The sequence below is a fragment of the Macaca nemestrina genome, chromosome 18 (genome assembly GCF_043159975.1).
Source record: "Macaca nemestrina isolate mMacNem1 chromosome 18, mMacNem.hap1, whole genome shotgun sequence".
Lineage (NCBI taxonomy): Eukaryota > Metazoa > Chordata > Mammalia > Primates > Cercopithecidae > Macaca > Macaca nemestrina.
Genome location: NC_092142.1, coordinates 72,802,275 through 72,829,126, shown reverse-complemented (window position 1 = coordinate 72,829,126; position 26,852 = coordinate 72,802,275). Strand labels below are relative to the sequence as shown.

At 42.8% G+C, this 26,852-nt stretch overlaps 1 protein-coding gene and 1 non-coding gene across 2 annotated transcripts in view; both read left to right on the top strand.

Annotated features, from left to right (window-relative positions):
• LOC105491292 (splicing factor 3b subunit 3) overlaps positions 1-26,852 on the top strand; it is a 53,744-nt gene that overhangs the window by 16,014 nt on the left and 10,878 nt on the right. The window contains exons 7-16 of the mRNA XM_011757535.2: positions 1,389-1,526; positions 2,158-2,261; positions 6,199-6,364; positions 9,279-9,374; positions 13,177-13,249; positions 19,302-19,453; positions 19,904-20,059; positions 21,016-21,171; positions 21,701-21,844; positions 26,080-26,202. Of these exons, the coding sequence (XP_011755837.1) occupies positions 1,389-1,526; positions 2,158-2,261; positions 6,199-6,364; positions 9,279-9,374; positions 13,177-13,249; positions 19,302-19,453; positions 19,904-20,059; positions 21,016-21,171; positions 21,701-21,844; positions 26,080-26,202 (1,308 nt within the window). The remainder of the gene's footprint in view (positions 1-1,388; positions 1,527-2,157; positions 2,262-6,198; positions 6,365-9,278; positions 9,375-13,176; positions 13,250-19,301; positions 19,454-19,903; positions 20,060-21,015; positions 21,172-21,700; positions 21,845-26,079; positions 26,203-26,852) is intronic.
• LOC112428321 (small nucleolar RNA SNORD111) lies at positions 1,067-1,157 on the top strand. The gene has a single exon (XR_003020356.1). It is a non-coding gene; the product is annotated as a small nucleolar RNA SNORD111 (small nucleolar RNA).

The window sequence follows — 26,852 nt, the reverse complement described above, 5'->3', positions numbered from 1 at the left end:
CAGGCACCTGCTACCATGCCCAGCTAATTTTTGTATTTTTAGTAGAGGTGGGGTTTCACCATATTGGCCAGGTTGGTCTCGAACTCGTGACCTTTTGATCTGCCTGTCTCGGCCTCCCAAGTGTTGGTATTACAGGCCTGAGCCACCGTGCCTGGCCAGCTAATTCTTATAGTCTGTCCCATAGTCCGTTTCCTCATGATTATATTGAGTTTAATGTTTTTGATATAATAAGTGCAGAGGGGGTGATGTATAGGTGATATATGTTCTCCACTATGTCACACATTGTGTGTCCATAATGTTGGTTTATCTGATTGAGACATTAACTTGGTCACTTTGTTAAGGTGGTGCCTGCCCATTGTCTTCATTGTAATGGTGTCTTTTCTTTTTTGGTAACTGATAATGGAATTTGATGGTGATCTTTGAGACTAGTGAATGTCCCTCATCCTGAGACTAGTAAATATCCTTCTTCCTGAGATTAGTGAATATGCCTCTTCCCCAGCGTCTTTTCACCCAGTGGTTTTGGTGTGGATCCTTTGAATCAGTTATTGCCATCTCTCCCCTCACCCCTGGATTATTTATTTGCTGTTAAATATTTATCTGTCCTGGAGTTGAACTTTAGGATTTAATTTAATACGTAGTATGTAAGATTCCATCAATATTAGAAAACCTTAGAAGAAATTTGGCAAGTTAAATTCTTCTTGTTAAGGGGTGGGAAGTCACTAAGTTAATTAGACGTTGAGACCTAACTATGCCAGGCACCGTACTTGGCTTTGCAATAATAAAGTCTAAAATTCTTGCCGAACTTACTCGGTGAGAGAAATAGAAACTGTTGAAAACGTTAAAAAACGCAAGCCAGGCGCAGTGGTGTTCCTCTGATCCCCAGCTACTTGAGAGGCTGAGGCGGGAGGATCCCTTGAGCCCAGGAGTTAGAGACCAGTCTGGGCAACATAGTGAGACATTGTCTTGAAAAGAAAAAAAATTCAAAATCATATCTAAGAAGGTGCCTTTTAGGAATCAGGCATTTGATGTAGAACACGGTAGTTTGGATGGAGCAGTGCTTCATTCACAGCCTGAAATGATGACTCTTTAAATTTCATGTCTCTTCTCAGACATTTTTCTCTGGAGATAATTTTTGCCTTATGGATCTGATCAGGCTGTAGTGAAATTGGGACTCTTTTGGTTACCCAGAGTTTATTAGATATTTGTAGCAGGAGAATTTTGAGCTGTGGAGTTCCAGTGTTCTGGCTGGCAGGACACTCTGGATCAAAGCTTGTGCCTTTAGGCCTTTAATGTCATGTGTAATCCCTATTGGTAAAGTGCTGAATTCCAGAACTAAGAAGTACCCATTTCTAAGACGTCGATTGTGTTTGTGTTTTTGACTTTGCTAGAATGACCTGGATGACCCTGAAAGAGGAATGATTTTTGTTTGCTCTGCCACCCATAAGACCAAATCGATGTTCTTCTTTTTGGCTCAAACTGAGCAGGGAGATATCTTTAAGATCACTTTGGAGACAGATGAAGATATGGTAAGTAGATCATGGAAGGACCAGTACAGCTACTCTATGAGATGAGATAGGCAAGACAGGTAATAGTTTACAAGTTAAAATAATGGGAATTAGAAAGTAGTTGCCTTTGGAACCGGTATATGAGTATAGATTTTTCTCTCTGGTTATTAGATTTTTTTGTCTGGTAATCTTACATACAATATAAGAGTGGTAATGCCACTTGTAGTGATTATTTTTAGGTGGTAATAATTGGTGTGAAAAAGATAAAGGTCTCTGTTTCTACTGAAAACTGGTAATAAACGTGATCTGTTACTAGTTTTATCTTATGGACGAGCTCTGTGAATAGTTGGGCAATTTCTTAGGTAGCTGTTTGGATCAGGAATTGGCAAACATGTTTTTGTAAAGGCCACATAGTAAATATTTGCAGCTTTTGTGAGCTACGTAGTCTCCGTCTCAACTACTCAACTCTGCCGTTACGTACGAAGATAGCCACAGCCAGTAATAATTGACATGACTGGCCCGTGAGCTGGAGTTTGCTGTCCCCTGGTCAGATATGAAATACAGTATTTTATTTGCTACTCAGCCTGTGCTGTCTTATAATATGGGGCTCACTTCACTTGTTTGTACACCAGAATGTTTCTTTTCTCGCCAGGTTACTGAGATCCGGCTCAAGTATTTTGATACTGTACCAGTTGCTGCTGCTATGTGTGTGCTTAAAACAGGATTCCTTTTTGTAGCATCAGAATTTGGAAACCAGTGAGTAATCCTTCTGTTACCCTAGTTCACCCTGGTTGCGATAAAAGTTGGCAGCAGAGGCTGGGTGCAGTGACTTACGCCCGTAATCCTAGTTCTTTGGGAGGCCGAGGCGGGTGAATCACCTGAGGTCAGGAGTTCGAGACCAGCCTGGTCAACATGGTGAAACCCCATTTCCACCTAAAATACAAAAATTAGCTGGGTGTGGTGGCTGGCACCTGTAATCCCAGCTACTCGGGAGGCTGAGGCAGTAGAATCACTTGAATCCGGGAGGTGGAGGTTTCAGTGAGCTGAGATCACGCCACTGTACTCCAGCCTGGGTAACAAGAATGAAACTGTATCTCAAAAAAAAAAAAAAAAAAGGGTTGATAGTAGGAAGGTGTGACTTTGAGGCTTAGGGAGCTTTTCACAAGAATGTGTTAGTTCTTTCAAAAGAAAAGTTTGTTTTCTCCCTTTAGAGTCTTTCTTTGTCTTACCTTCCTTTATTTTAGTGGCTTCAGTCAGTACCTCTGTGGGTATCTCCAGAACTATCTTTAGATTTGATGTCTCTTCTGAGTTTTTGGCTGAACATTTCATCAAATAATTTTTTTTTTTGAAATGGAGTTTCGCCCTTGTTGTGGCTGGAGTGCACCGGCGTGATCTTGGCTCACTGCAACCTCCGCCTCCCAGGTTCAAGCGCTTCTCCTGCCTCAGCCTCCTGAGTTGCTGGGATTACAGGCATGCACCACCACGCCCAGGTCATTTTATATTTTTGGTAGAGACAGGGTTTCTCCATGTTGCTCAGGCTGGTCTCAAACTCCCAACCTCAGGTGATCCGCCCGCCTCGACCTCCCAAAGTGGGTGGGTTATAGGTGTGAGCCACCGCGCCCGGCCATTTCATCAAATAAATACTTATTGAAATACTTAAGTACTGCTGGGCTTAGTGGCTCACGACTGTAATCCCAGCACTTTGGGAATCCAAGGTGGGCAGATCACCTGAGGTTGGAGTTCGAGACCAGCTGGACAACATGGTGAAACCCTGTCTCTACTAAAAATACAAAAATTAGCCGGGCATGGTGGCGGGCGCCTATAATGCCAGCTACTTGGGAGGCCGAGGCAGGAGAATCGCTTGAACTTGGGAGTTGGAGGTTGCAGTGAGCTGAGATCGCGTCATTGCACTCCAGCCTGGGCGTTGAGCAAGACTCCGTCTCAAAAAAGAAAAATTAAATAAAAAAATGAAATACTTACTATTAAAGAGATGTTCCATAAGCACTTGACAGGTACCTATCTAGGGTTGAAGCTTACCAGCGCTTAGCTGCCCACCCATATCAGCAGCCCTCCCATCCTCACTATTTCTGTTAGTGTCTAATAGACTAGTTATAGCAACTAAAATGTGAAATCTCAAATTTTTTTTATTGTCCACCGCTTTCAGTCATGTGCTAAGTTCTGTTTTTACCTCTGTACCCCTTTTCGTAATGCTAATCTGAACTAGTTCACTAGTTTATTTCATTGCCTTTCCTGTAAAACTCAGCCTTTTGTAGCATCATCTAATCCAGCAGACAAGACAACCTTGAATAAATAATTTCCCCTATCCCTGTATCATAATCATAAGTGGCTTTTCATTGCCAAATGGAAGAAATCTGAATTCTAGCCTCAAATTTAAGACCACTGTCTAAGACTACAAGTTACACAAGATAAGGTGACATGGTCTTGCCAGTATCTGCTAAAGTGTAGTCATACCACTTTACTAATCTAGTGCTCAGTTTCTTCATAATTAAAATACTGTCTAGGATTTTGTGCCATTTCTGCCTTGTTTCTAGCTATTCTCTCAATCTTAAATAAAATGCCTTTTACTCCTCAGTGACTTTTTTCTTTCATTTTTAAATCAAGATAGGGTGTCACTATGTCTTCCAGGCTGGTCTCGAACTCCTGGACCCAAGCGATCCTCTCCCCTTGGCCTCCCAAAGTGCTGGGATTGTAAACTTAAACCACCACACCTACCTTTCAGGTTTTTGGGCCTTTTTTTTTTTTTTTTTTTTTTGATCGACTCACTCTGTCACTCAGGGTGGAGTGCAGTGATCTCAGCTCACTGCAACCTCCACCTCCTGGCTTCAAACGATTCTCCTCTCTCAGCCTCCTGAGTAGCTTGGACTCAGGTGTGTGCCACCATGCCCAGCTAATTTTTTTTTGTATTTTTAGGAGAGAACAGGGTTTTGCCATGTTGGCCAAGCTGGTCTCAAACTCCTGACCTCAAGCAATCCATCTACCTTGGCCTTCCGAAGTGCTGGGACTCCAGGCGTGTGCTACCGTGCCCAGCCGAGCCTTCTTAGCTTTTTGGGTTTTTTTGTTGTTGTTGTTGTTTGTTTGAGACAGAGTCTTACTCTGTTTTCTGGGATGCTGGAGTGCAGGGGCACAGTCTCGGCTTGCTGCATCCTCGACCTCCCAGGCTCAAGGTTAACCTTCCATCTCAGCCTCCCAAGTAGCTGGGACTATTAATGAGCAAGGCACATGCCTGGCTAATATTTGTATTTCTTGTAGAGTCTCAAACTTCTGGACTTAAGCAATCCACCTGCCTCAGTCTCCCAGTGTGCTGGGATTACAGACTTGAGCCACAGTGCCTGGCTGATATTTGTCCCTTTGTATCTAGCTCATTTTACTTGGCATAATATTTAGAAGATTCATGTTCAAAAAAAAAAAAAAAAAAAAAAAAAGAAGGAGATTCATGTTTTGGTAGCCTGTGTCAGAACTCATTCCTTTTTATGGCAGAATTACTCATTGTTTGTACATACTGTATTTTGTTTATCCATTCTACTGCTGATGTACACTTGGATTGTGTCCACCTTTCACTATTGGGAGTAATGCTGTGGTAGATGTTGCTGTGCTAATACCTATTTGAGTCCCCATTTTTAATTTTTTTGAGTGTATATGTAGGAGTGGAATTACTGGGTCATGGTAATTCCGTGTTTAACTTTTTGAGAAACCACCAAACTTTCTCAAAGCAGCTACATCCGTTTTACATTCCCAACAGCAGTATATGAGGGCTCCAGTTTCTCCACATCCTTGCCGACTTGTTTTCCACATTTGTGATTATAGCCATCCTGCTAGGTATGCAGTGGTGGTATGAAGTGGTAGCTTTGCCTTTCCCCGGTGATGAGTGATGTTGAGCATCTATTTTTTTTTTTTTTTTTTTTTTTTTTTGAGACGGAGTCTTGCTCTGTCTTCCAGGCTGGAGTGCAGTGGTGCGATCTCCACTCACTGCAAGCTCTGTCGCCTCCCGGGTTCACGCCATTCTCCTGCCTCAGCCTCCCGAGAAGCTGGGACTACAGGCGCTCGCCACCTTGCCCGGCTGATTTTTTTTGTATTTTTAGTAGAGAGGGGGTTTCACCATGTTCGCCAGGATGGTCTCGATCTCCTGACCTCGTGATCCGCCTGCCTCGGCCTCCCAAAGTGCTGGAATTACAGGCCCAAGCCACCGTGCCCGGCTGATGTTGAGCATCTTTTTGTGTTTATTGGCCATTTGTGTATCTTTGTTGGAGAAATGTCTATTCAAATCCCGTTGCCCATTTTTTAAGAGTTGTCTTCTTGTATTTGAGTTCTCTATGTGTTCTGGGTACTAGACCCTTGTCAGAAATATGAATTGCAAATATTTTCTCTCATTTGGTGGGTTGTCATCTTACTTTCTTCCTTTGATGCATGAAAGTTTTAAATTTTGATGAAGTCCAGTTTATCTGTGTTTTCTTTGTTGCTTGTGCTGTAAATAAAACACTCACTGCACTTCCCAGATCTTCTCCCTGAATTGTTTTGAAACAAATCCTAGCTATCTTACTTAATGTTAACACCTAAAAATAATAACAGTAGTATCTTAATATAATCAAATAGCTTGTGCTTTATATTGATGTCAGACATTATCGTCAGGCAGAGAACTCGTTACCGAAAGTTTCTCTTCTCTGCTTCTTCCCAGTTACTTATATCAAATTGCACATCTTGGAGATGATGATGAAGAACCTGAGTTTTCATCAGCCATGCCTCTGGAAGAAGGAGACACATTCTTTTTTCAGCCAAGACCACTTAAAAACCTTGTGCTGGTTGATGAGTTGGACAGCCTCTCTCCCATTCTGTTTTGCCAGGTTGGTGGGTCTTTCCAGTCCCTTCCACAATCAATCTAAAGTTAAACTGAGATCTAGTCTAAGAAATAGCTTTATTAGTATTTCCTTGAACTCGCCAGTGTGTAAAGCAGTTAGAGGTAGAAGCGTGAGCATAAAAAACCGTTAATAAGTCCTTGGGCTTTTTTTCCCATAATGATGAAACTCATGTTTAATGTAAAAATTCAGATCATATTCCTGTACTGCTTGCTGGGGAGGAAAAAAATCAGACCATGTAAAAAGTGAAAAGTAAAAGTCCTCCCTATAATCTTCTCACCCGTCCGCTCCATTGAACCATATTGCTTATGTTAACAACTTCTTGTAACTGCTTCCAGGTGTTTTATCTGCATTTAGAATCATGTATATGTTTATGTGTTCTGTCTTTTTCTTTTTAAAATAAGTGGAGTCATATACTCCACAGTATTCTGTGGTTGACCTCTTGTCATATAAGTCTACATATAGCTGTATTTACTTCATTTTACCACGGTTCCTCTTTAAAATAGTTCTGAGACATTGGGATCAGTTGGTAACAGAAAGTTTTGAATCACCACCTCAAGGAGGAACCTGCAGTGGCACAGAATGAAGATTGTGTCTCTCATTGCTGGTGCTCAGTTGTGACAGCCAGGAATTTGATCATGCTGTTGCATCCTCAATTGCCAGGGTTTGAGTGACCATTAGGGACCACCTGTGTAGTTAATCACACTTCTGATGGGAGAGGAGCTTGTTCACTGGGTACTGGGGAAACAAATCAGCATTCAGACAGGTTTAATTACACCCATCTGAAATTAATTGCTTTGTTCTTCCTTTCTGAGAAATGATTAGTCTTGAGGACAACAGAAAATAAGTGTGACTAACTTCTTTTCTTTCTTTCTTTTTTTTTTTTTTTTTTGGAGACGGAGTCTCGATCTTTTTTCTTTTGGAGACGGAGTCTCGACTCCAGCCAGGAGGCTGGAGTGCAGTGGCGTGATCTCAGTTCACTGCAAGCTCCGCCTCCCAAGTTCATGCCATTCTCCTGCCTCAGCCTCCCTAGTAGCAGGAACTGCTAGCGCCTGCCACCATGCCCAGCTAATTTTTTGTATTTTTAGTAGAGGCGGGGTTTCACTGTGATCTCCTGACCTCGTGATCTGCCTGCCTTGGCCTCCCAAAGTGCTGGGATTATAGGCGTGAGCCACCACGCCCGGCCAAGTGTGACTAATTTCTAATTTGATTATTAGTGATTTTTCCACCTTCATTGCAATTTGAATAAATGTGTGTAAATAGTTTATTCATCAAGAATAAAATTAGCCAGGCATGGTGGCCCATGCTTGTAATCCCAGCACTTTGGGAGGCCGAGGTGGGCAGGTCACCTGAGGTTGGGAGTTTGAGACCAGCCTGACCAACATGGAGAAACCCTTCCTGTACTAAAAACAACAACAACAACAACAAAAAAACCAAAATTAGCCAGGTGTGGTGGCACATGCCTGTAATCCCAGCTACTTGGGAGGCTGAGGCAAGAGAATCACTTGAACTCAGGAGGTGGAGGTTGCGGTGAGCCGAGATCGCGCCATTGTACTCAGCCTGGGCAACAACTCCGTCTCAAAGAAAAAAAAAAAAAAAAAAGACCGGGCATGGTGGCTCATGCCTGTGATCCCAGCACTTTGCGAGGCCGAGGCGGGCGGATCACAAGGTCAGGAGATCGAGACCATCCTGGCTAACGTGGTGAAACCCTGTCTACTAAAAATACAAAACAATTAGCCAGGCGTGGTGGCAGGCGCCTATAGTCCCAGCTACTTGGGAGGCTGAGGCAGGAGAATGGCGTGAACCCAAGAGGCGGAGTTTGCAGTGAGCTGAGATTGTGCCACTGCACTCCAGCCTGGGCAACAGAGCCTCCGTCTCCAAAAAAAAAAAAAAAAAGGCTGGGCGCGGTGGTTCACACCTGTAATCCCAGCACTTTGGGAGGCCGAGGCGGGTAGATGACCTGAGGTCAGGAGTTTGAGACCAGCCTGGCCAACATGGTGAAACCCCATCTCTACTAAAAATATAAAAACTAGCCAGGCGTGGTGGTGGGTGCTTGTAATCCCAGCTTCTTAGGAGGCTGAGGCAGGAGAATCGCTTGAACCCAGGAGATGGAGGTTGCGGTGAGTTGACACAGTGCCACTGCACGCCAGCCTCGGTGACAGAGTGAGACTCTGTCTTAAATAAAAAATAAAAATAAAATTAATGGGAAATTAAAGTGTCTATAGCAGGGCTTCTTCACATTTATTTCTGCCATGGATCTTTTTGCTAGCCTGAAGCATCTGGATCTGATCTGAATGTTTTACTGTTTTGTTTTGTTTTATTTTTTAAATTTTTTTTGAGATAAGAGTCTCACTCTGTCACCCAGGCTAGAGTGCAGTGGCACAGTTATGACTCACTGCAGCCTTAGCCTCCTGGTCTGAAGCGATTTTCCCAACTCAGCCTCCTCAGTAGCTGAGACTATAGACACAAGCCACCATACCCAGCTAATGAGTGATATTTTAAAATGCACATGAAAATATACATAGATTCAGAATAGCAAAATGTTTTTTAAAGTTGTGGAAAACAGATGTGCTTTATTGAGGCTTTATAAATAATAAGATGATACACTTAAAATGGGTGAGTTAATTTCTTTTAGGAGATTGGAGTAAAGGCTGTATACCCTCAGTACTCACATGCACATCTATGTTACGGTAGGCTCCATTGCTTTGCAGAGAGAGTAAAGAATTTTCATTTGAACTGTCCAGTTTGTCAAAACTATAATACAGATGATTCACCTCTTTTCACATGTTGATCAACAGATAATTGTTTTGGAAAGCAGCTAGATGTCTGGGATACTAGAGAATCAGAATTGTGTTTGAAAACAGCACTGTAGACGTTTCTTCCTCTAACTTTCTCTGTGCAGATAGCTGATCTGGCCAATGAAGATACTCCACAGCTGTATGTGGCTTGTGGTAGGGGACCCCGATCATCTCTGAGAGTACTAAGACATGGACTTGAGGTAAGATTGCAATTTCTAGATAATCTGCAGGGTTTGGAGGGAAGCATTGACAAAGTAGTTTATGGGTTTACTCTGATGTTGTCAAAGACATAGTTAAGGTGTCTGTGAAAAAGTATGTTCTTTCTCCCTGACTTCCCCAAAGTTTATACTTGAGATTTTCTTTCTTTTTGTCCCTGAAACAGTCTCACTGTGTTGCCCAGGCTGGTGTGCAATGACACAATCTTGGCTCACTGCAGCCTTGACCTCCTGAGCTCAAGTGATTGTCCTGCCTCAGCCTCCCAAAGTGTTGATTACAGGTGTAAGCCACTGTGCCCAGCCTGTGCTATTTTCTATTCCTTAACTTGTTAGCATAATAGCCCACGTGGTCACTAGTCATGACATGGAGGCTAGGAAATCTATTTGGAACATTTCGCTGTCTCTATACATCTAGTCTTAGTTAAATCAACTGTGTCAATGCTATATATGTTTTTGTATCTTATTAAATTTATTCCTTATTACTATATACTGTTAAATAGCATACTTTTTTTAATTCATTTATTTTTGCGATGGGGGTCCCACTCTGTGTCCCACGCTGGAATTCAGTGGTGCCATGATGGCTCACTGCAGCCTTGACCTTCCTGGGATCAGGCGATCCTCCCACCTCAGCCTCCTGAATAACTGGGGACTTCAGGCATGTGCCGCAACATCCAGCTAATTTTTGTATTTTTTGTAGAGACCAGTCTCTGGCTGGTCTTGAACTCCTGGAGTCAGGCAGTCTGCTTGCTTTGGCTTCCCAAAGTGCTAGGATCACAGCCTTGAGCCACCACACCTGGCCAAGTGTCATAATTTTTAGTGTTTCTGCAATATTTCCCCAAAGTGGGTAGATCATAATTTATTTAGTGAATCTTTTATTGCTGGGCTTTTTAGGTAAGGTGGACACTAAAAGTTACCTTCTTGGATCCCATATTCTCTGTGTATCATAGTCCTAATGTTAATGCCTTCTAGTGAGGGCCCTGCACTTGAACTTGTTAGGAATAAAATAAAAAGCTTCCTATAACAGTTTGTTTTGAGAGCTTGGGAGTGGCAAACTGAGCTCTCAAGAGGCCTGCTACCTGTTTCTGTAAATTTTTATTGGAAGACGCCCAAGATAATCTGGGTTTTGAATTCTGGCGTTACCACTTAATACTTATTACTAAGTTTCTGTTTCTTCTGTAAAATGGACTTAATACTGGTACCTGCCATAAAGAATTGTGTGAATTAAATGAGATGATACATACAAAGCTCTTAAGATACGGCATGAAGTGTTCAATAAATGTTAGCTGTTAACATTGCTGTTTCAGGGAATTTGAAAATGTTTTGTCTCTGCCAAAATATATCATCAGTTCACCAAAATTTCAATGACTCAGACCCAATTTAGAGCCACAGGTCTGTTGTGTGTGTGTGTGTGTGTGTGTGTGTTTTTTTTTTCTTGAGTGCAGTGGTGAGACCTTGCTTCAGTGTAACCTGCAACGCCCAGTCTCAAGCAAGCAGTTCTCCCACCTTAGCTTCCCGAGTAGCTGGGACTACAGGTGTGCGCCATCACTCTTAGCTAATTTATTTATTTATTTTGGGTAGAGACAGGGTCTTGCTATGTTGCCAGGGCTGGTCTTGAACTCCTGGGCCTCAAGTGATCTTCCCACTTCACCCTCCCAAAGTGTTACGATTACAGGCGTGAGCCACCGCACCTGGCCAAGAGCCATTGCTCTTGATTCGTTAGTTACTTATTTCTCATTGGATCCTGGTGAGCATATGATGAAAGCTAGCGCTTTACACAAAAAAATGCATACGTGCAGCTGGGCATGGTGGCTCACGCTTGTAATTCCAGCACTTTAGGAGGCTGAAGCGGGCAGATCACCGGAGGTCAGGAGTTTGAGACCAGCCTGGCCAACGTGGTGAAACCCCTTCTCTACTAAAACTACAAAAATGAACTGGGAGTGGTGGTGGGTTCCTGTAATTCCAGCTGCTCAGGAGACTGAGGCAGGAGAATCGCTTGAACTGGGAGGTGGAGGTTGCAGTGAGCCGAGATCATGCCACTGCACTCCAGCCTGGGCGACAGAGCGAGACTGTCTCCAAAAAAAAGTGCATATGTGCATTAACAGAAAATTTTTGTACAGTGTAAGAGATAAAGGGCTCAAGAATCATCATTTTTTAGTTTCCTGGTATTTCTCTCCCCACTTCAAATCTATAGACACACCTTTGTTATGTATAAAAATATTTTCCGAGGCAGGCGGATCATGAGGTCAGGAGATCGAGACCATCTTGGCTAACACAGTGAAACCCCGTCTCTACTAAAAATACAAAAAAATTAGCTGGTTGTGGTGGCAGGCGCCTGTAGTCCCAGCTACTCAAGAGGCTGAGGCAGGAGAATGGCATGAACCTGGGAGGCAGAGCTTGCGGTGAGCAGAGATTGTGCCACTGCACTCCAGCCTGGGCGACAGAGCGAAACTCCATCTCAAAAAAAAAAAAATTGTTTTTAATTGTTGAACGTTGCTTTATTCCTGTATGTCTATTTGTTACACCTTGTCATCTAACTAGATTGTGGTCTCAATTGAGCCAGGGTGACTGACAGTTTTACGTTTGGTATAGAGTGTAGCATAATTGACAGTTGAATTTTATTGATGAAGTTCTTAGATCTTCCTTCTAATTAAATTATACCAGTAAACTAGGAAAAGTGCTAGTCCTTCTGTGAATATACATGAGTTCTTCCTATAAGATGTAGGTTACATGCTGTATATAAGTGGCTAGTTTATTGTCTCTAGATCATTTAAAAACTTAGTAATTTTAATTTTATAATGATTTTACATTTATAAAAAAATTGCAAAGATAGTAAAGTGAGTTCCTGTATAACCCACACCCAGTTTTCCCTTCTAGATCATTTTGAATTTGGCTTAGATGTTTTGTTTACTCTTATGTTTGAGAACCTATAGGACATGTAGAGAATCATTCACTCTGACTTTAAGGCGCATAGAAAGACAAAACAGTTAGTGCCCTAAGAGGTGGTGACTGTGTTCTTTCTTTTTTTTTGGAGATGGAGTCTTGCTCAGTCACCCAGGCTGGAGTGCAATGGTGCAATCTCAGCTCACGGCAACTCCGCCTCCCAGGTTCAAGCGATTCTCCCGCCTCAACCTCCCAAATAGCTGAGATTACAGGCACCTGCCATCATGCCTGGCTAATTTTTATATTTTTGCAGAGACAGGTTTCACCGTGTTGGCCAGCTGGTCTAGAACTCCTGATCTCAGGCGAGCCACCCACCTTGGCCTCCCAAAGTGCTGGGATTGCAGGTGTGAGCCATTGGGCCCAGCCGGTGGACTGATTTCTATGAGTGCTCATGGAAGAGAGAGGTGACTGACTGCCAGTCAAGGAGATAAAGGAATAATTTTGCTACAGGAGCTGGCATTTGAATTGATCCACATGGGGTTTGGCCTTACAGGAGCTAGGGAAAGAAACGGGATGCTAATTTAGATGGCCTGATTCATTCCCAGTGGTTACTGCTGTTCTGAGGATGATCAAGGCATGTTGTACTTGAAGGAAAGGGGTATGGTTTTGGCTGCAGCAGTTGTACCCTCTCAGACATCCTGTGACTTTTGCTTAAGACTGTCATGGGGATTGCCACCGTCTCCAGCCTGTTTCGTTCTTAGATTCTTCTTTCACTAGGTGGTTTCATCTTTTAAATCCAGCATACATTGTGAACCCTGCCTTTGAGACCTTATTTTTTGATGTGATTGTAAGCAGGTAGCTGAGTTGCATGCTCACTGGATCTGTGGCTTCCCTCCTCTCCTGTCAGGTGTCAGAAATGGCTGTTTCTGAGCTACCCGGTAACCCCAATGCTGTCTGGACAGTGCGTCGACACATTGAAGGTAAGCAGCTCTTTCCCAGTAGTCAAAATGAGGGTCTGGGTGCCATTGACATAGAAGGCTTAAAAGGCTGTGTTCCTAATACTTCTGTATCATTTCATTTAGCACCATATACCAGAAACTTTCTGGCCCAACACCATTTTTGAGGCTCTTTCAGGATGCCTTCACCTACCATTTCTTTTTGTGCAGGTGGGAAAGAGGGGACATAGGTTGGCTGTTATATTTTAGTACATATAGGTTTCAGTATCATAGAGCTGTCAAATGTGATGTTGACTTTATATTCATAAAGGTACTGGTTTCATCTGTAAGAGGTATGATGTGAGGGAAAGTTGTGCTTTTTCATTCTTCTTCAACTATATTCTTTTAAATTGTTTTGAAACCACAGTGAAATTCAAGGTGGTGTTCTAGGAATTAAGATTTGGGAAACCTTGTTAGTCAGTCTTGCTAGTGCTTAAGGAAAGCAGAGTAGAATTGAGTGGAATTAGAATTTTAGTGTGAGTGGAAAAGCGGGGATGGGAAAGGAGAAGGGAGTTTGAGCTCCTGGATGTAAATGGTCATCTGATCCTAAAACTTTGAAAGTAATAGGAGAATGCCTAGTAGTTAGTGCAATAACAGGGAAGTCTTGTGACAAGACTTGAATTGCAGCCTCATAGAAAGAAAGCTCAGTCTCATTTTTCCCTTGATTCACATTGGAGGTATGTTTTTCTCTTGTTCCCTCAGGAATATGGGATGGGTGAGTAAGATCATCCTTGCCAGCAGACAGCTTTTTCAATAAAACAGCTGTAATTCTGCCTGATAGATATTCTGCCTATATGAAACAGATTTTTTAAGGAGTTGGGAAACATGGAGGAGGAAAACAACTTACTATTAGTAGAATACTCACTTTTGTGGATTTAACTTTCATTATAGGCATTTGAATCATATCCAAGTTGAGTAGAAAGGGAAAAATGTGAATAGGAAATGGATAGGCTTATAAGCTGAAAAGATAATTATTAGGCACCTGGTTTTGTGTGTAATATCTACATAGAAGTTGGTCCGTGTTGGTGTTTTACTTTGGTTTGGTGGCTTGTTGACATTATGGCCGTGAAAAGCATTGTCTAGACTGTTTGAATTAGAAATGTGTTTTAAGATAACCTATTGTGCTCCTTCTTTTTTCCTTTTAACTTTTTAAATAAACTTATTTTAAAACAGATTTAGGGCCGGGTGCGGTGGCTCATGCCTGTAATCCCAACACATTGGGAGGCCGAGGTGGGCGGATCGCCTGAGGTCAGAGTTTGAGACCAGTCTGGCCAACGTGGTGAAACCCCATCTCTACTAAAAATACAAAAGTTAGCTGGGTGTGGTGGTGCACGCCTGTAATCCCAGCTACTTAAGGGGCTGAGGCAGGAGAATCGCTTGAACCTGGGAGGCGGAGGTTGCAGTGAGCCGAGATCGCACCACTGCACTCCAGCCTGGGTGAGAGAGTGAGACTCCATCTCAAAAAAAAAAAGAAAAAGAAAATAGAGTTAGGTTTATAGAAAAGTTAACTCTCACTTCTATGAAGAAGACAGGAAGTTACAGGGGTTGAGTGTCTCAAGATACAGTCTGAGTAATGGGGATAGAAAATCCTGGCTCCTGAATCTCAGTCAAATGCCCATTTTGATTAACTGCAGTGAGATTCTGTGGATCTTGGTGGTTTCTTTCAGGATAAATTTAGTTGTTTGAGTGCCCACCATGTACTCAGTAACAAAGACTCTTTGCCTCAGAGCACTTGCCATCTAAAAAACAAGACAAGTATACAGAACTGTTGTGTGTTGTGAATGTGGTGAAAGGCACAGGTACATTGCTGGGAGGGGTTAAAGGACAGGGCATGTGTTTGAAGGTCAGGACAGGCTCTTTAGAGGGACAGCATTTGCTAAGTCAGTGATAGGCAGTTTGTTGCATTATGTAGTTGAACATTTTTCTCCTTTATTAAATGTCAGAAGTCTTGGAAAGGACTATATCCTACTAAATTTTACTCTTTAGGTACTGTAATTTGGGAGTCACCTGTAAATACAGGTCGGGTTCTCTTGGTTCACTCACTTTCCAGATACCCCCACTTACTATTGAGTGAACATTCCTTCTTCCCGCACATGCTGCAGTCTTCCAGGCAAATACTAACCTTGGCTGGTACTTGGTGATGCACACTACCAATACCAAGCCTTTTTTTCTCTTCCACAGGTGGCTGGTGAAGGTGCTGATCACCACAGGTGTGTACCTACTGCTAGGGTCGATTGTGGGGTCTTATAGTTTATCCAAGGAGAGGGACCTGCACATAATATTGAGGCTGCCCTGATGGTGTCTTTCAGAGGGTAACTGCAGTTGGATGTCACTGGGCATAATAGTGCTGCACACCGTCTGCCTGTGCATCAGATGGTCTGAGGCAGGAGTCTGCCTCTCTACTTTCTCCCACAGAATTTGTCATGTATGGTTAATTTGCCTTTTACTAAGCTAAAAGAGTCTCTAGCTAGAGAACTTTAGCTTCATACTCTCTTGGAGTTGTACATTCCAGGTGTACTGACCGAAAGATCAGGACTTGGAGAAAGCTTTTGAGTATATTCAGGACTTGCTGAAGCAAGATAAGTATCAGATTCCCTTGTCTATGAAGTGAGAGTGAGTTACTGGAGCTTCAGGTATCTGGGTGGTCACTCACTTTACCTTTTGGAGTGAGCTGCTGATTGAGCCTCAAATCCTAAGGCAAGTAGAAGAGAAAAGCATTCCCTCCTCTGGGGTCCTCAGCAGTGTTCAGACAGATGGGAGCCCTGTTGAATTGAGACCTAAAGATACATTCTCATACCCTGATAGATTCTTTATTGAGGTATGAACTATTGTTTTTTCACATGAGACTTACATTCGTTAGAAAAGGGTAGTGTGGATGGTACGGTTCCTAGTCATTTACCTTGACTAAAGCTTGGCTTTGTTCTGAACTCCAATGTTTTTTTAAAAATAATTTTTTGTGGACTGGGTGTGGTGGCTCACGCCTGTAATCCCAGCACTTTGGGAGGCTGAGGTGGGCGGATCACCTGAGGTTGGGAATTTGAGACCAGCCTGACCAATATGGAGAAACCCTGTCTCTACTGAAAATACAAAATTAGCTGGGCGTGGTGGCACATGCTTGTAATCCCAGCTGCTAGAGAGGCTGAGGCAGGAGAATTGCTTGAACCTGGGAGGCGGAGGTTGTGATGAGCCAAGATCGCGCCATTGTATTCCAACCTGGGCAACCAGAGTGAAACTCTCTCCAAAAAAATATAATAATAATAAGTTTTTATAAAGTTGGGGTCTTGTTATGTTACCCAGGCTGGTCTTGAACTCCTGAACTCAAATGATCCTCCCTCCTCAACCTCCCAAAGTGCTTGAACCACCGTGCCCAGCTTGAACTCCAACTTTAATCTGCAGTCACTCAAGTACATAAGAGTTAATCTACTGCAAGTCTTCTTCACTATAGAAGGAAGGGGGGTAGAAGTTACAGTGTGCTTGATAGTCACAGGGCAGTGTTTATTTTGAGGAAATCTGTGATGTAAAGTAGCTTTGAGACGTCGTTGACTCTCCTACTTGTTGAATTGTCTAGCAAAAGTATGACCCTATTTAAGTTCACTGAGCATTTATTCTCTTTTATGTTTGAGTAGTCTGAAGTCTTGGTCAAAGGAAAGGCACCCCTCCTCCCTTCTCTCCCATGAAAGTCAAAAGTTGTATGGTCTGTCTTTTGGAAGGTCCCTTTTTCCTTTTGGTGAAGATCCGAGACCAGGAATCCTGACCAGTTACAGCCTTTTGTTGCTTGGCTTTAATTTGCTTTGACACAGCTTTTAAGGTTATTAGGTTTCAGTAATGAGAACATGGTAAATGATACTGTATTCATATAATGTTAAACAACTTCTGTTATTTTTACACAACAAAAATTTCTAGTATAAAAACTGAGAACTGGACTAAAGGTTCCAAACTTGGTGTTACATGGGGATGGATTTTGGTTTTGTTGTAAGCTACTGAGCCATCCATTTCAGAAATAACCATGTCCTTACTTGTTTTATGATAGTGAGTGGTGCTTAGTCTTACAAAGCCACCTTATGAGACGTTCCCAAAGCATTTGATGTATGTTGACAGTTCTAGCAAAATAACCAAAAACCAAGTATCTTTTTGTCCAATATTATTCCTTATGATTTGGAAATTGAACCTTTACTCTGTGGATTCCTGGTCTAACCATTAGAGCAGGCCCATTGGGAAAGATCTTTAATCCTTGTTTTTCAGCCACCACAGTACGTACATATATATGTAATATTAACTGAAACAAAAATTTCACGAAACAGTAGTTATCCTACTATATGTGAAGCAACTTCATAAATTACATTTATTTCTGTTAAGAAGTGCCTGTTGTGCAACACGTTAAATTGATTTTCTGTCCTGCTAATAGGGCAGAACACTACTGTTGGCCATGCCAATGATACATATTCTTTTTTGTTTGTTTTGAGACAGTCTCATTCTGTCGCCCAGGCTGGATTGCAGTGGGGCAATCTCAGCTCACTGCGGCCTCTGCCTCCCGGGTTCAGGCAATTCTGCTGCTCAGCCTCCCGAGTAGTTGGAATTACAGATGCCCACCACCACACCCAGCTAATTTTTGTATTTTATTTGATTTATTTTTTAGTAGAGACGGGTTTCACCCTGTCGGTCAGGCTGGTTTCAAACTCCTGACCTCAGGTGATCCGCCCACCTTGGCCTCCCAAAGTGCTGGGATTACAAGCATGAGCCATCATGCCCGGTCGAATGATAACATCTTCACTTGACTCCTGCTTCTGTAAAGAATGCTGATTCTGCAGAACTGATCTAGTAACCTTAGTTCAGCTGAATCTCATGTGAAGTCATCAGAACCAAAAGTATGCCCTTCATGTGGTTGGGTGGACCAGCCCTGTGGCATTGAGCTCTTGACAAGTGCTTAGGCAGACAGGGTCCTATAGCTCCTACTGCTAGGAGTGAGGTAGCCACTACATTGTGTGGTGCCTTGTCTTCTTCTGTCCCTTTTTTACCTGATTTCTGGGTAAGGGGGTGTTGATACAAAAATTCAAATGTAAAGGAGGAAAATCTCAACTCTTTTAAAAAATTAGCATGCCTTTAGTCAACATTTATCAAGCTTTATGCCAAACATGGTACTGGATGGGGACACTGGCAGAAGCTGTTGTATGTTGTAGGGTGAGATACATGGAAAATAGATGGCCTTTATGGGATCTGCAGAAGAAACTGAGGGTTTCTGGTATACCTCAAGTCGTCTGACTTCCTTGAGAAACTCGTTAGTGTTTATTCAACCACATTTAATTAGAAGAAGCAAATTCTAATAGGATTGCTCACGACCACACAATTGTTCTGTTTCTAAATAGTGAAAAACCAGACAGGTCAAGGAATAACAATATAAACAATCCCCACCCCCCATTTCCTGGTTATCTAGTTTTCTTACATCATTCTCACTGGGACTAGGATTCTCAGCTTCCAACCCTAGAATGAGTTAGTGTCACAGAGGCTTAAGTAATCTCTGTTTTATTAATTAGAGCTTATGTTCATTTCTACATAAGCTTCTTTTGGAAGAAGTTAGGGGTCTTTCCTAGTTAGAAGGAGTATCTCTTCTTAGGAAGGGGTTGTATGATTGACAACTGGCACAAATAAATGAAGCTCTAGCTATCTCTTCTTAGGAAGGGGTTGTATGATTGACAACTGGCACAAATAAATGAAGCTCTAGCTCAGTATGTTCATGTATCAACATTGTAGTATTTAAAATGTCCTCATGCCTCCGATTCCCTTGCTTTGTCCCTCTCACTTCTTTAGCAGATGTCTCAAGAAAACATTGAGGAAGCAGGGTATATCTGTAGGCTCTTATGACCCCTAGTTTTCTTCTGGATCATCTTGCTCTGTGTGCATGTGTATGTGTGTATGTGTGTAATAACTACGCATAGAAGAAGTGCCTTGGAAGGTTTCTGAAGAGAACTCTTAGTGTTTCATTTGGCTTTGTAATTCTGATGAGTTCTTATCTAACCAGCTCCCTTCTTTTCTTTTTCAGATGAGTTTGATGCCTACATCATTGTGTCTTTCGTGAATGCCACCCTGGTGTTGTCCATTGGAGAGACTGTAGAAGAAGTGACTGACTCTGGGTTCCTGGGGACCACCCCGACCTTGTCCTGCTCCTTATTAGGAGATGATGCCTTGGTGCAGGTGAGGGTTCTCAGAGCTTACCTACTTGGCCTGCTTTGTTCTTTCTTGGCTTTCATTGTGATGTGGCTGCTGTGTTCATGTCTCTTCACTCTCACCTTCCAGTAAGCCTTAGGGACGGAGCTTATGATTTTGGCACATAACATCCCCCTCTGTATTTGCCATTTTTCTGTTACAAAGCCACATCACTGCAGCTTTCATCTCTAGTAAAGATCTTTGTAAGTGTTTTGTTAATAAGCTTTGAACTTCTTTGAAGTGGACACCGCAAAACATTAACTATTTAAAAGTTGACCTTGCCTGGGGCCTGCTAACTCTTTTGTCATTGATTCAACTGGTTACTCAAATGCAGTGGCCCTACATCTGATTGTAGTGACAGATCTGATAGATGTGAGGGTCATTCTGAGTGATGAATCAAATTGTTAGAGTCAGGTTTCTTTCTGTTACTGACTCTAGGTCTATCCAGATGGCATTCGGCACATACGAGCAGACAAGAGAGTCAATGAGTGGAAGACCCCTGGAAAGAAAACAATTGTGAAGTGTGCAGTGAACCAGCGACAAGTGGTGATTGCCCTGACGGGAGGAGAGTTGGTCTATTTCGAGATGGATCCCGTATGTTATTTTATCATTCACTGTGGGACTTAGTGCAGGGTCCAGAGGGAAGGATGGGCATTGTAATCTAGTCATTTAGATGACAGTATGGTGAAACCCTGTCTCTACTAACAATACAAAAATTAATGGGCCTGGTGACACACACCTGTAGTCCTAGCTACTTAGGAGGCTAAGGCAGGAGAATTGCTTGAACCTGGGAGGCGGAGGTTGCAGTGAGCTGAGATCATGCCACTGCACTCCAGCCTGGCAACAGAGCGAGACTCCATCTCAAAAAAAAGAGAAAAAAAAGGGAGTTGGAGTGACAGTGTTCACAAACCAATTTGGCCCTTTACAGAGATGGGGAAAAAGGGTAAGTTGATGTCTAATTCTGGGTAGAGTTATGAATTCCCCTGTTAGCAACGAAACACTTGCTCCTCCTGCATTTCACTCCCTACTTTTCCAACAAATATTTGGCATAGAATTGATTTCTGCAGTCTGAATCCATTTCAGAAAACTTCTATATGGAAGAATGTTCAGTACACATAATTACCTTGCTCTCAGGAGGGCTCTAGTGTGGCCAGATTTGTAGCCTGACTGTACCTTTGGTTGAGATGTCTTTGTCTTCAACCATATTTGAATTCCCTTCACCCAAAGTATTCTTGTAAACACATAAACAGTTTTATATATCTCCATTTCCTGAGAGCAAAGTTGGCTAAGAAAATTTGTGGCACATTGACCTTGTTCATTCTCTTATTGATGGAAGATACTCATTTTGCTTGCTGTGAGCCTATTAAATTCAGTCTTGAGAACTCAGGTAGAGAAATTCTTGTCATTGATTATAGTAAGAGGAGTGAGAGTATGCAGAAGAAAATACAACAGCCGTCCTTCATTCTCTGGATCCAGGGTTTTGGGGTGAATTGGAGCATATAGACCCACCCCTTTGTAGTTTTGACCTCGCTCTGTCTTTCCTCTTATAGTCAGGACAGCTGAATGAGTACACAGAACGGAAGGAGATGTCAGCAGATGTGGTGTGCATGAGTCTGGCCAATGTACCCCCTGGAGAGCAGCGGTCTCGCTTCCTGGCTGTGGGGCTTGTGGACAACACTGTCAGAATCATCTCCCTGGACCCCTCAGTGAGTGACACTCTGAGCTTCAAGGATCATCTGGTTGGAACCTGAGCATCTGGCGCACTCCTGATGTCCATCTCTGAGATCAACTGGGTTAGACCCCAGAATCCATACCTGCTACTTCTCTTGTCATTGCAGTGTGTTCCAGGAGTTTCCTGCTGTGGTTTAAGGATATGATCTGAGACTACAGAAATGTTTCTTTGGCTTAAACCTCAACTCCCTTTTTTTAGTTAAAAACCGAGACTGCATAAATTTGACTTGCTGCAGGACCCTAGATGACTTTTCGGGAGGTGTGCTTTGCTTAATTACCTTTACCATTATCTTCTTTGACACAAGGAGGAAAGCATGATCTTCCTGAAGCTTATTCTGAGATTGGGTATAACTAATAACCCAATACTCTCTTAGAACTCACTCCCAGGGCTTTTTCTGTGCATAAGGAAGTACTTTTTCAATCCTAGAATTAGATTTCTCTGGGTATGTTTTTGTCCTAAAATTGTCATTTTCTGTGTTTTTATGATTTTTCTCTCCCTCTCAGGACTGTTTGCAACCTCTAAGCATGCAGGCTCTCCCAGCCCAGCCTGAGTCCTTGTGTATTGTGGAAATGGGTGGGACGGAGAAGCAGGATGAGCTGGGTGAGAGGGGCTCGATTGGCTTCCTATACCTGAATATTGGGCTACAGGTAAGAGATCCAGAGGCCTACATTGTGGACATCAGGCCTTCTGTAGGTTTCACACACTCCTTTGTTTGGTAACAGGCGTTTCCTCTGCCCGTGGTTTCAGATCCTCACCTATGAAAAGTAAACAGTGTCACTCTGGGTTCCACTTTTCTCAGCTCTTTGATTTGAACAAATCAGGCTGGGAAAGAAGTATTTTGATCAAGTGCTTTTTGATAGCTACTCTAAGTCAGAACTGGCTGGGTTCCTCAAGGATCAACTAGTTCCCACTATTCATTAGTTTCAGAAACAGAAACAAATACCTCTCAGTTCATCATTGTCTTCATTTAGCAATAAAGGACCCCTAAATGTTCTCTGTTGTCAAAGTTGCTGAGCTCTTTGTGCGGGAAAAAAAGCACTCTTTGTGCTTTGACCCTAAGAGTGTCAGGATTTTTGATCATATGCTTTTCATTTTCCTTAATGATTATTGACTCAGACATCTAAGTAATCGAACCCAGGTACTTTTTGCTTTTTAATTTTACTCCCTAATGTAGAAATCTCAAACATAGCCAGAAGTTAGAGAGACTAATACAATGAACTTCCATGTACCCCATTTTTGGGGGGGAGGGTTGTTATTATTTTTCTTTTTTTTTTTTTTTTTTTTTTTTTTTTTGAGACGGAGTCTCACACTGTTGCCCAGGCTGGAGTGCAGTGGCGCGATCTCGGCTCACTGCAAGCTCCGCCTCCCGGGTTCACGCCATTCTCCTGCCTCAGCCTCCTGAGTAGCTGGGACTACAGGCGCCCGCCACGGCACCCGGCTAATTTTTTGTATTTTTAGTAGAGACGGGGTTTCACTGTGGTCTCGATCTCCTGACCTTGTGATCCGCCCGCCTCGGCCTCCCAAAGTGCTGGGATTACAGGCTTGAGCCACCGCGCCCGGCCTATTATTTTTCTTTTTTAGTTTTATTTTGTTGGATTTTTATGGGCTGCCACATGAGTTTTCTATCTTTTTTAGTTTTAACAGCTATCAACAACATTCTGCTGTTGTTGTTTTGTCTTTTCCCTGGACTATTTTAAAGCAAATCCAAGATCTATCATTTCATCTATAAATACTTGATAATGTAGCTCCAACAGATGTCTGTTTTTGTAAGATATTAGTATTATGCTCAGCAAAATATAACAATAGTTCCTTATTACCATGTTCCAGTTTTCCCTGTTCTTCTTTCCCCCAATGTGTCTTTATAGTTGGTTGTCCTCAGGATCTCAGCATAGCAGTCTATGCTTTTTCCATTTGCTTCATCTGTCTTTTTATGTCTCTTAAACTGTCCTACCCCATTTTGAAGCATTACAAGATAAGATCATTTGTCTTGTAGCATTTCCCACCTTCTGGACTTTAAAGTCATTCCTTGTGTGTTCAATGTTCCCGTATCCTCTGTATCAAGCTGATGGGTAGAGTATTAGACCATGCCGTCCCTTAGAAATGTAAGGTGAGCTACAGGTGTAATTTAAATTTTCTAGTAGCCACGAACAGGAAAAAAGTAATTTTTTTTTTTTTTTTTTTTTTTTGAGACGGAGTCTCGCTCTGTCACCCAGGCTGGAGTGCAGTGGCCAGATCTCAGCTCACTGCAAGCTCCACCTCCCGGGTTTACGCCATTCTCCTGCCTCAGCCTCCCGAGTAGCTGGGACTGCAGGCGCCCGCCACCTCGCCCGGCTAGTTCTTTGTATTTTTTAGTAGAGACGGGGTTTCACGGGGTTAGCCAGGATGGTCTCGATCTCCTGACCTCGTGATCCGCCCGTCTCGGCCTCCCAAAGTGCTGGGATTACAGGCTTGAGCCACCGCGCCTGGCCAGGAAAAAAGTAATTTTAATGTTTTTTTTTTTCCTTTTGAAAAAAAAGCAGAGACAGGGTCTCGCTGTGTTGCTTAGGCTGGCCTTCTCTTGAACTCCTGGCCTACAGCAGTCCTCCTACATTGGCCTCCAAAAGTGCTAGTGGGAATGCAGGCATGAACCACTGTGCCTGGCCAGTTTTGATGTTTTATTAACTCTGTATATCTAAAATCATTCCAACATGTAGTTAATATAAAAATTGCTGAGCTATTTTACCTTTTTTTCTCTCTCTTTTTTTTAAACTAAGTCTGAAATCTGGTATTTGGCACTTTATACTTAACGTCTTAGTTCTCTTTAAAATTTATTTTTATTAAAAAAATAATTTCTTCCTTGAGACAGAGTCTTACTCCATTGCCCAGGCTGGAGTGCAGTGGTGTGATCTCAGCTCACTGCAGCCTCTGCCTCCTGGGTTCAAGCGATTCTCATGCCTGAGTCTCTTGAGTAGCCGGGATTATGGTGTGCACCACTACTCCTGGCTAATTTTTCTTGTGTCTAGTAGAGATGGGGTTTTGCCATGTTGCTCAGGCTGATCTTGACCTCCTGAGCTCAAGCGATCCACCCACCTTGGCCTCCCAAAGGGCTGGGATTACAGGTGTGAGAAACCACGCCGGGTCCTGTCTCAGTTCTGACTAGCCACATGTGGCTTGGGGTAGCTATAGTATCGGATATTGCAGAAGAAGAAAGTTGGTTAGATTCAGATTTCATTATTAGGGGAGGGGGACAGGAATATAGGTGGTGCTGTTTACTCCTATTGCATCATGTCAGGAGGTGTGTAATGTCTGGTTGTCCTACTCACAGTGATGTTGGGATGTTTATCTGTATCTGTGTTAAAGTTCCCATCAACCTTTTACTTACAGCTATTACACACATTGCCTAGGTTCATTCTTTCTTTAGTAGTTGGAAAATGATTTATTTCTTTTGGGATTTAATTAGTTGGAGTTCTAAAGACAAAATTTGCATCATTTCTTTGCTTACTCTCAGTTCATACAGGAGAAGGAAAAGTACTTTTTTTCCCATTGTTCACCTGTTTTCAGGGTAAGGAGTGAGAGCCACAGCACTCCCTTCAGTGGGGACCCGTAAAGTGGATTTGTTGCTGTTTTTTATAGTAACACTGGTCAGGTGCTGTAATCCCAGCACTTTGAGAGGCTGAGGTGGATGGATCACTTGAGCTTAGCTCCTTGGGAAGTTGAGGTGGGAGGATTGCTTGAGCCTGGGAGGTGGAGGCTGCAGTGAGCCAAGATTGTGCCACTGTACTCCAGCCTGGGTGACAGTGAGACCCTGTCTCAAGAAATAAAAATTAAAAAAAAATAGAGTAACATCATAAACTTGTGGATTTTTTTGTATTTGTGCTTAAAACTCCTCTTTTTTTTTTTAAACAGAGACAGAGTCTCACTATGTTGGCCAGATTGTTCTTGAGCTCTTGGCCTCAAGCAGTCATCCTTCCTTGGCCTTCCACAGTGCTGTGATTACAGATGTGAGCCACCTCACCTGGCTTTTTTTTGAGGGGGGTGGGGGTTGGTAAATTGCCTCATTCTAGAAGAGTAGGAATTTCTATTTGAAGTTAGTTCCTTTGTCCTTTTAACATGACCCCACAATTTGTAGGGGTTTCCTTGCCTTGTTGCACAAGAAAGTGTCCCCACATAACATTCTTGCCCCAGCCCCAAACTAGTCATTCCATTTAGGAACCTTGTTCCTTTAAGAAGTGCTGTTGGCCGGGCGCGGTGGCTCAAGCCTGTAATCCCAGCATTTGGGAGGCCTAGACGGGCGGATCACGAGCTCAGGAGATCGAGACCATCCTGGCCTACACGGTGAAACCCCGTCTCTACTAAAAAATACAAAAAACTAGCCGGGCGAGGAGGCGGGCGCCTGTAGTCCCAGCTACTCGGGAGGCTGAGGCGGGAGAATGGCGTCAACTCGGGAGGCGGAGCTTGCAGTGAGCTGAGATCTGGCCACTGCGCTCCAGCCTGGGTGACAGAGCGAGACTCCGTCTCAAAAAAAAAAAAAAAATAAATAAATAAAAAAAAAAAAGAAGAAGTGCTGTTTAGGAACCATGGTCTTTGTGGTTATTTAATTATTTATTTGAAATATACAATAGTGAAGAAGGACTTAACATACATGGTAAAAAGAAATATTAAGAAGATATAGTGAAAAATAAGTGTGTTTTTACTTAGTAGATGCTCCATAATTTTGAATGATTAAGTGATTTAGTGAGAGAATGAATGAATGGCTATCTGATTGTTAGGATCTTTTTTAAACAACCAAGTCATTTCTTTCCATCTGCTCTAATTTCTTATATGAAGTAGCCAAGGGAGAGATTTTCCTGTCATAGCTGATAAGCTTCCATTAGGCTTCACCTGCTCCCCTTCTTTTGATTAGAACGGTGTGCTGCTGAGGACTGTCCTGGACCCTGTCACTGGGGATTTGTCTGACACTCGCACTCGGTACCTGGGGTCCCGTCCTGTGAAGCTGTTCCGAGTCCGAATGCAAGGCCAGGAGGCAGTAAGTAATGAAGGTTGGGGACAGGCAACATGTTTGGGATTTTAGTAGCACCATCTTTGTTGTAAGCTTTACTTTTACTCATTTGCCACTCCATCTTGATTGGTTTCCTTCATGTGGGAAGTCCTGAGTTTCCTAACCTAGAGCTTCCTCACTGGGGCTCCATGGCACCGTGTCATGATTTGGTTATAGTTGGGTTGAGATATCGATCCCTTTAGCCCTCTGGCTGGTCAAATAGGGCTGGAAACCTCCCCTCTAGGACACCACTAGCCATGAGAATTCTCAGGTTTTATCCCAGTCTTAGATCAGTGTCAAGTTAACTACCTAATGTGAAAGAGATTAGGAAACATTGTATCCTTTATAGTTAAGAATGTTAATGTTTCTGGGCACTGTGCTAACTGATTCCATTTAATTCTTTTTTTTTTTTTTTTTTTTGAAATGGAGCTCACTCTGTCGCCCAGGCTGGAATGCAATGGTGCAAGCGTGGCTCACTGCAACCTCTGCCTCCTGGGTTCAAGCGATTCTCTTGCCTCAGCCTCCCGAGTAGCTGGGATTACAGGCGCATGCCACCAGGCCCAGCTAATTTTTGTATTTTTAGTAGAGATGGGGTTTCACTATGTTGGCCAAGTTGGTCTCGAACTCCTGACTTCAGG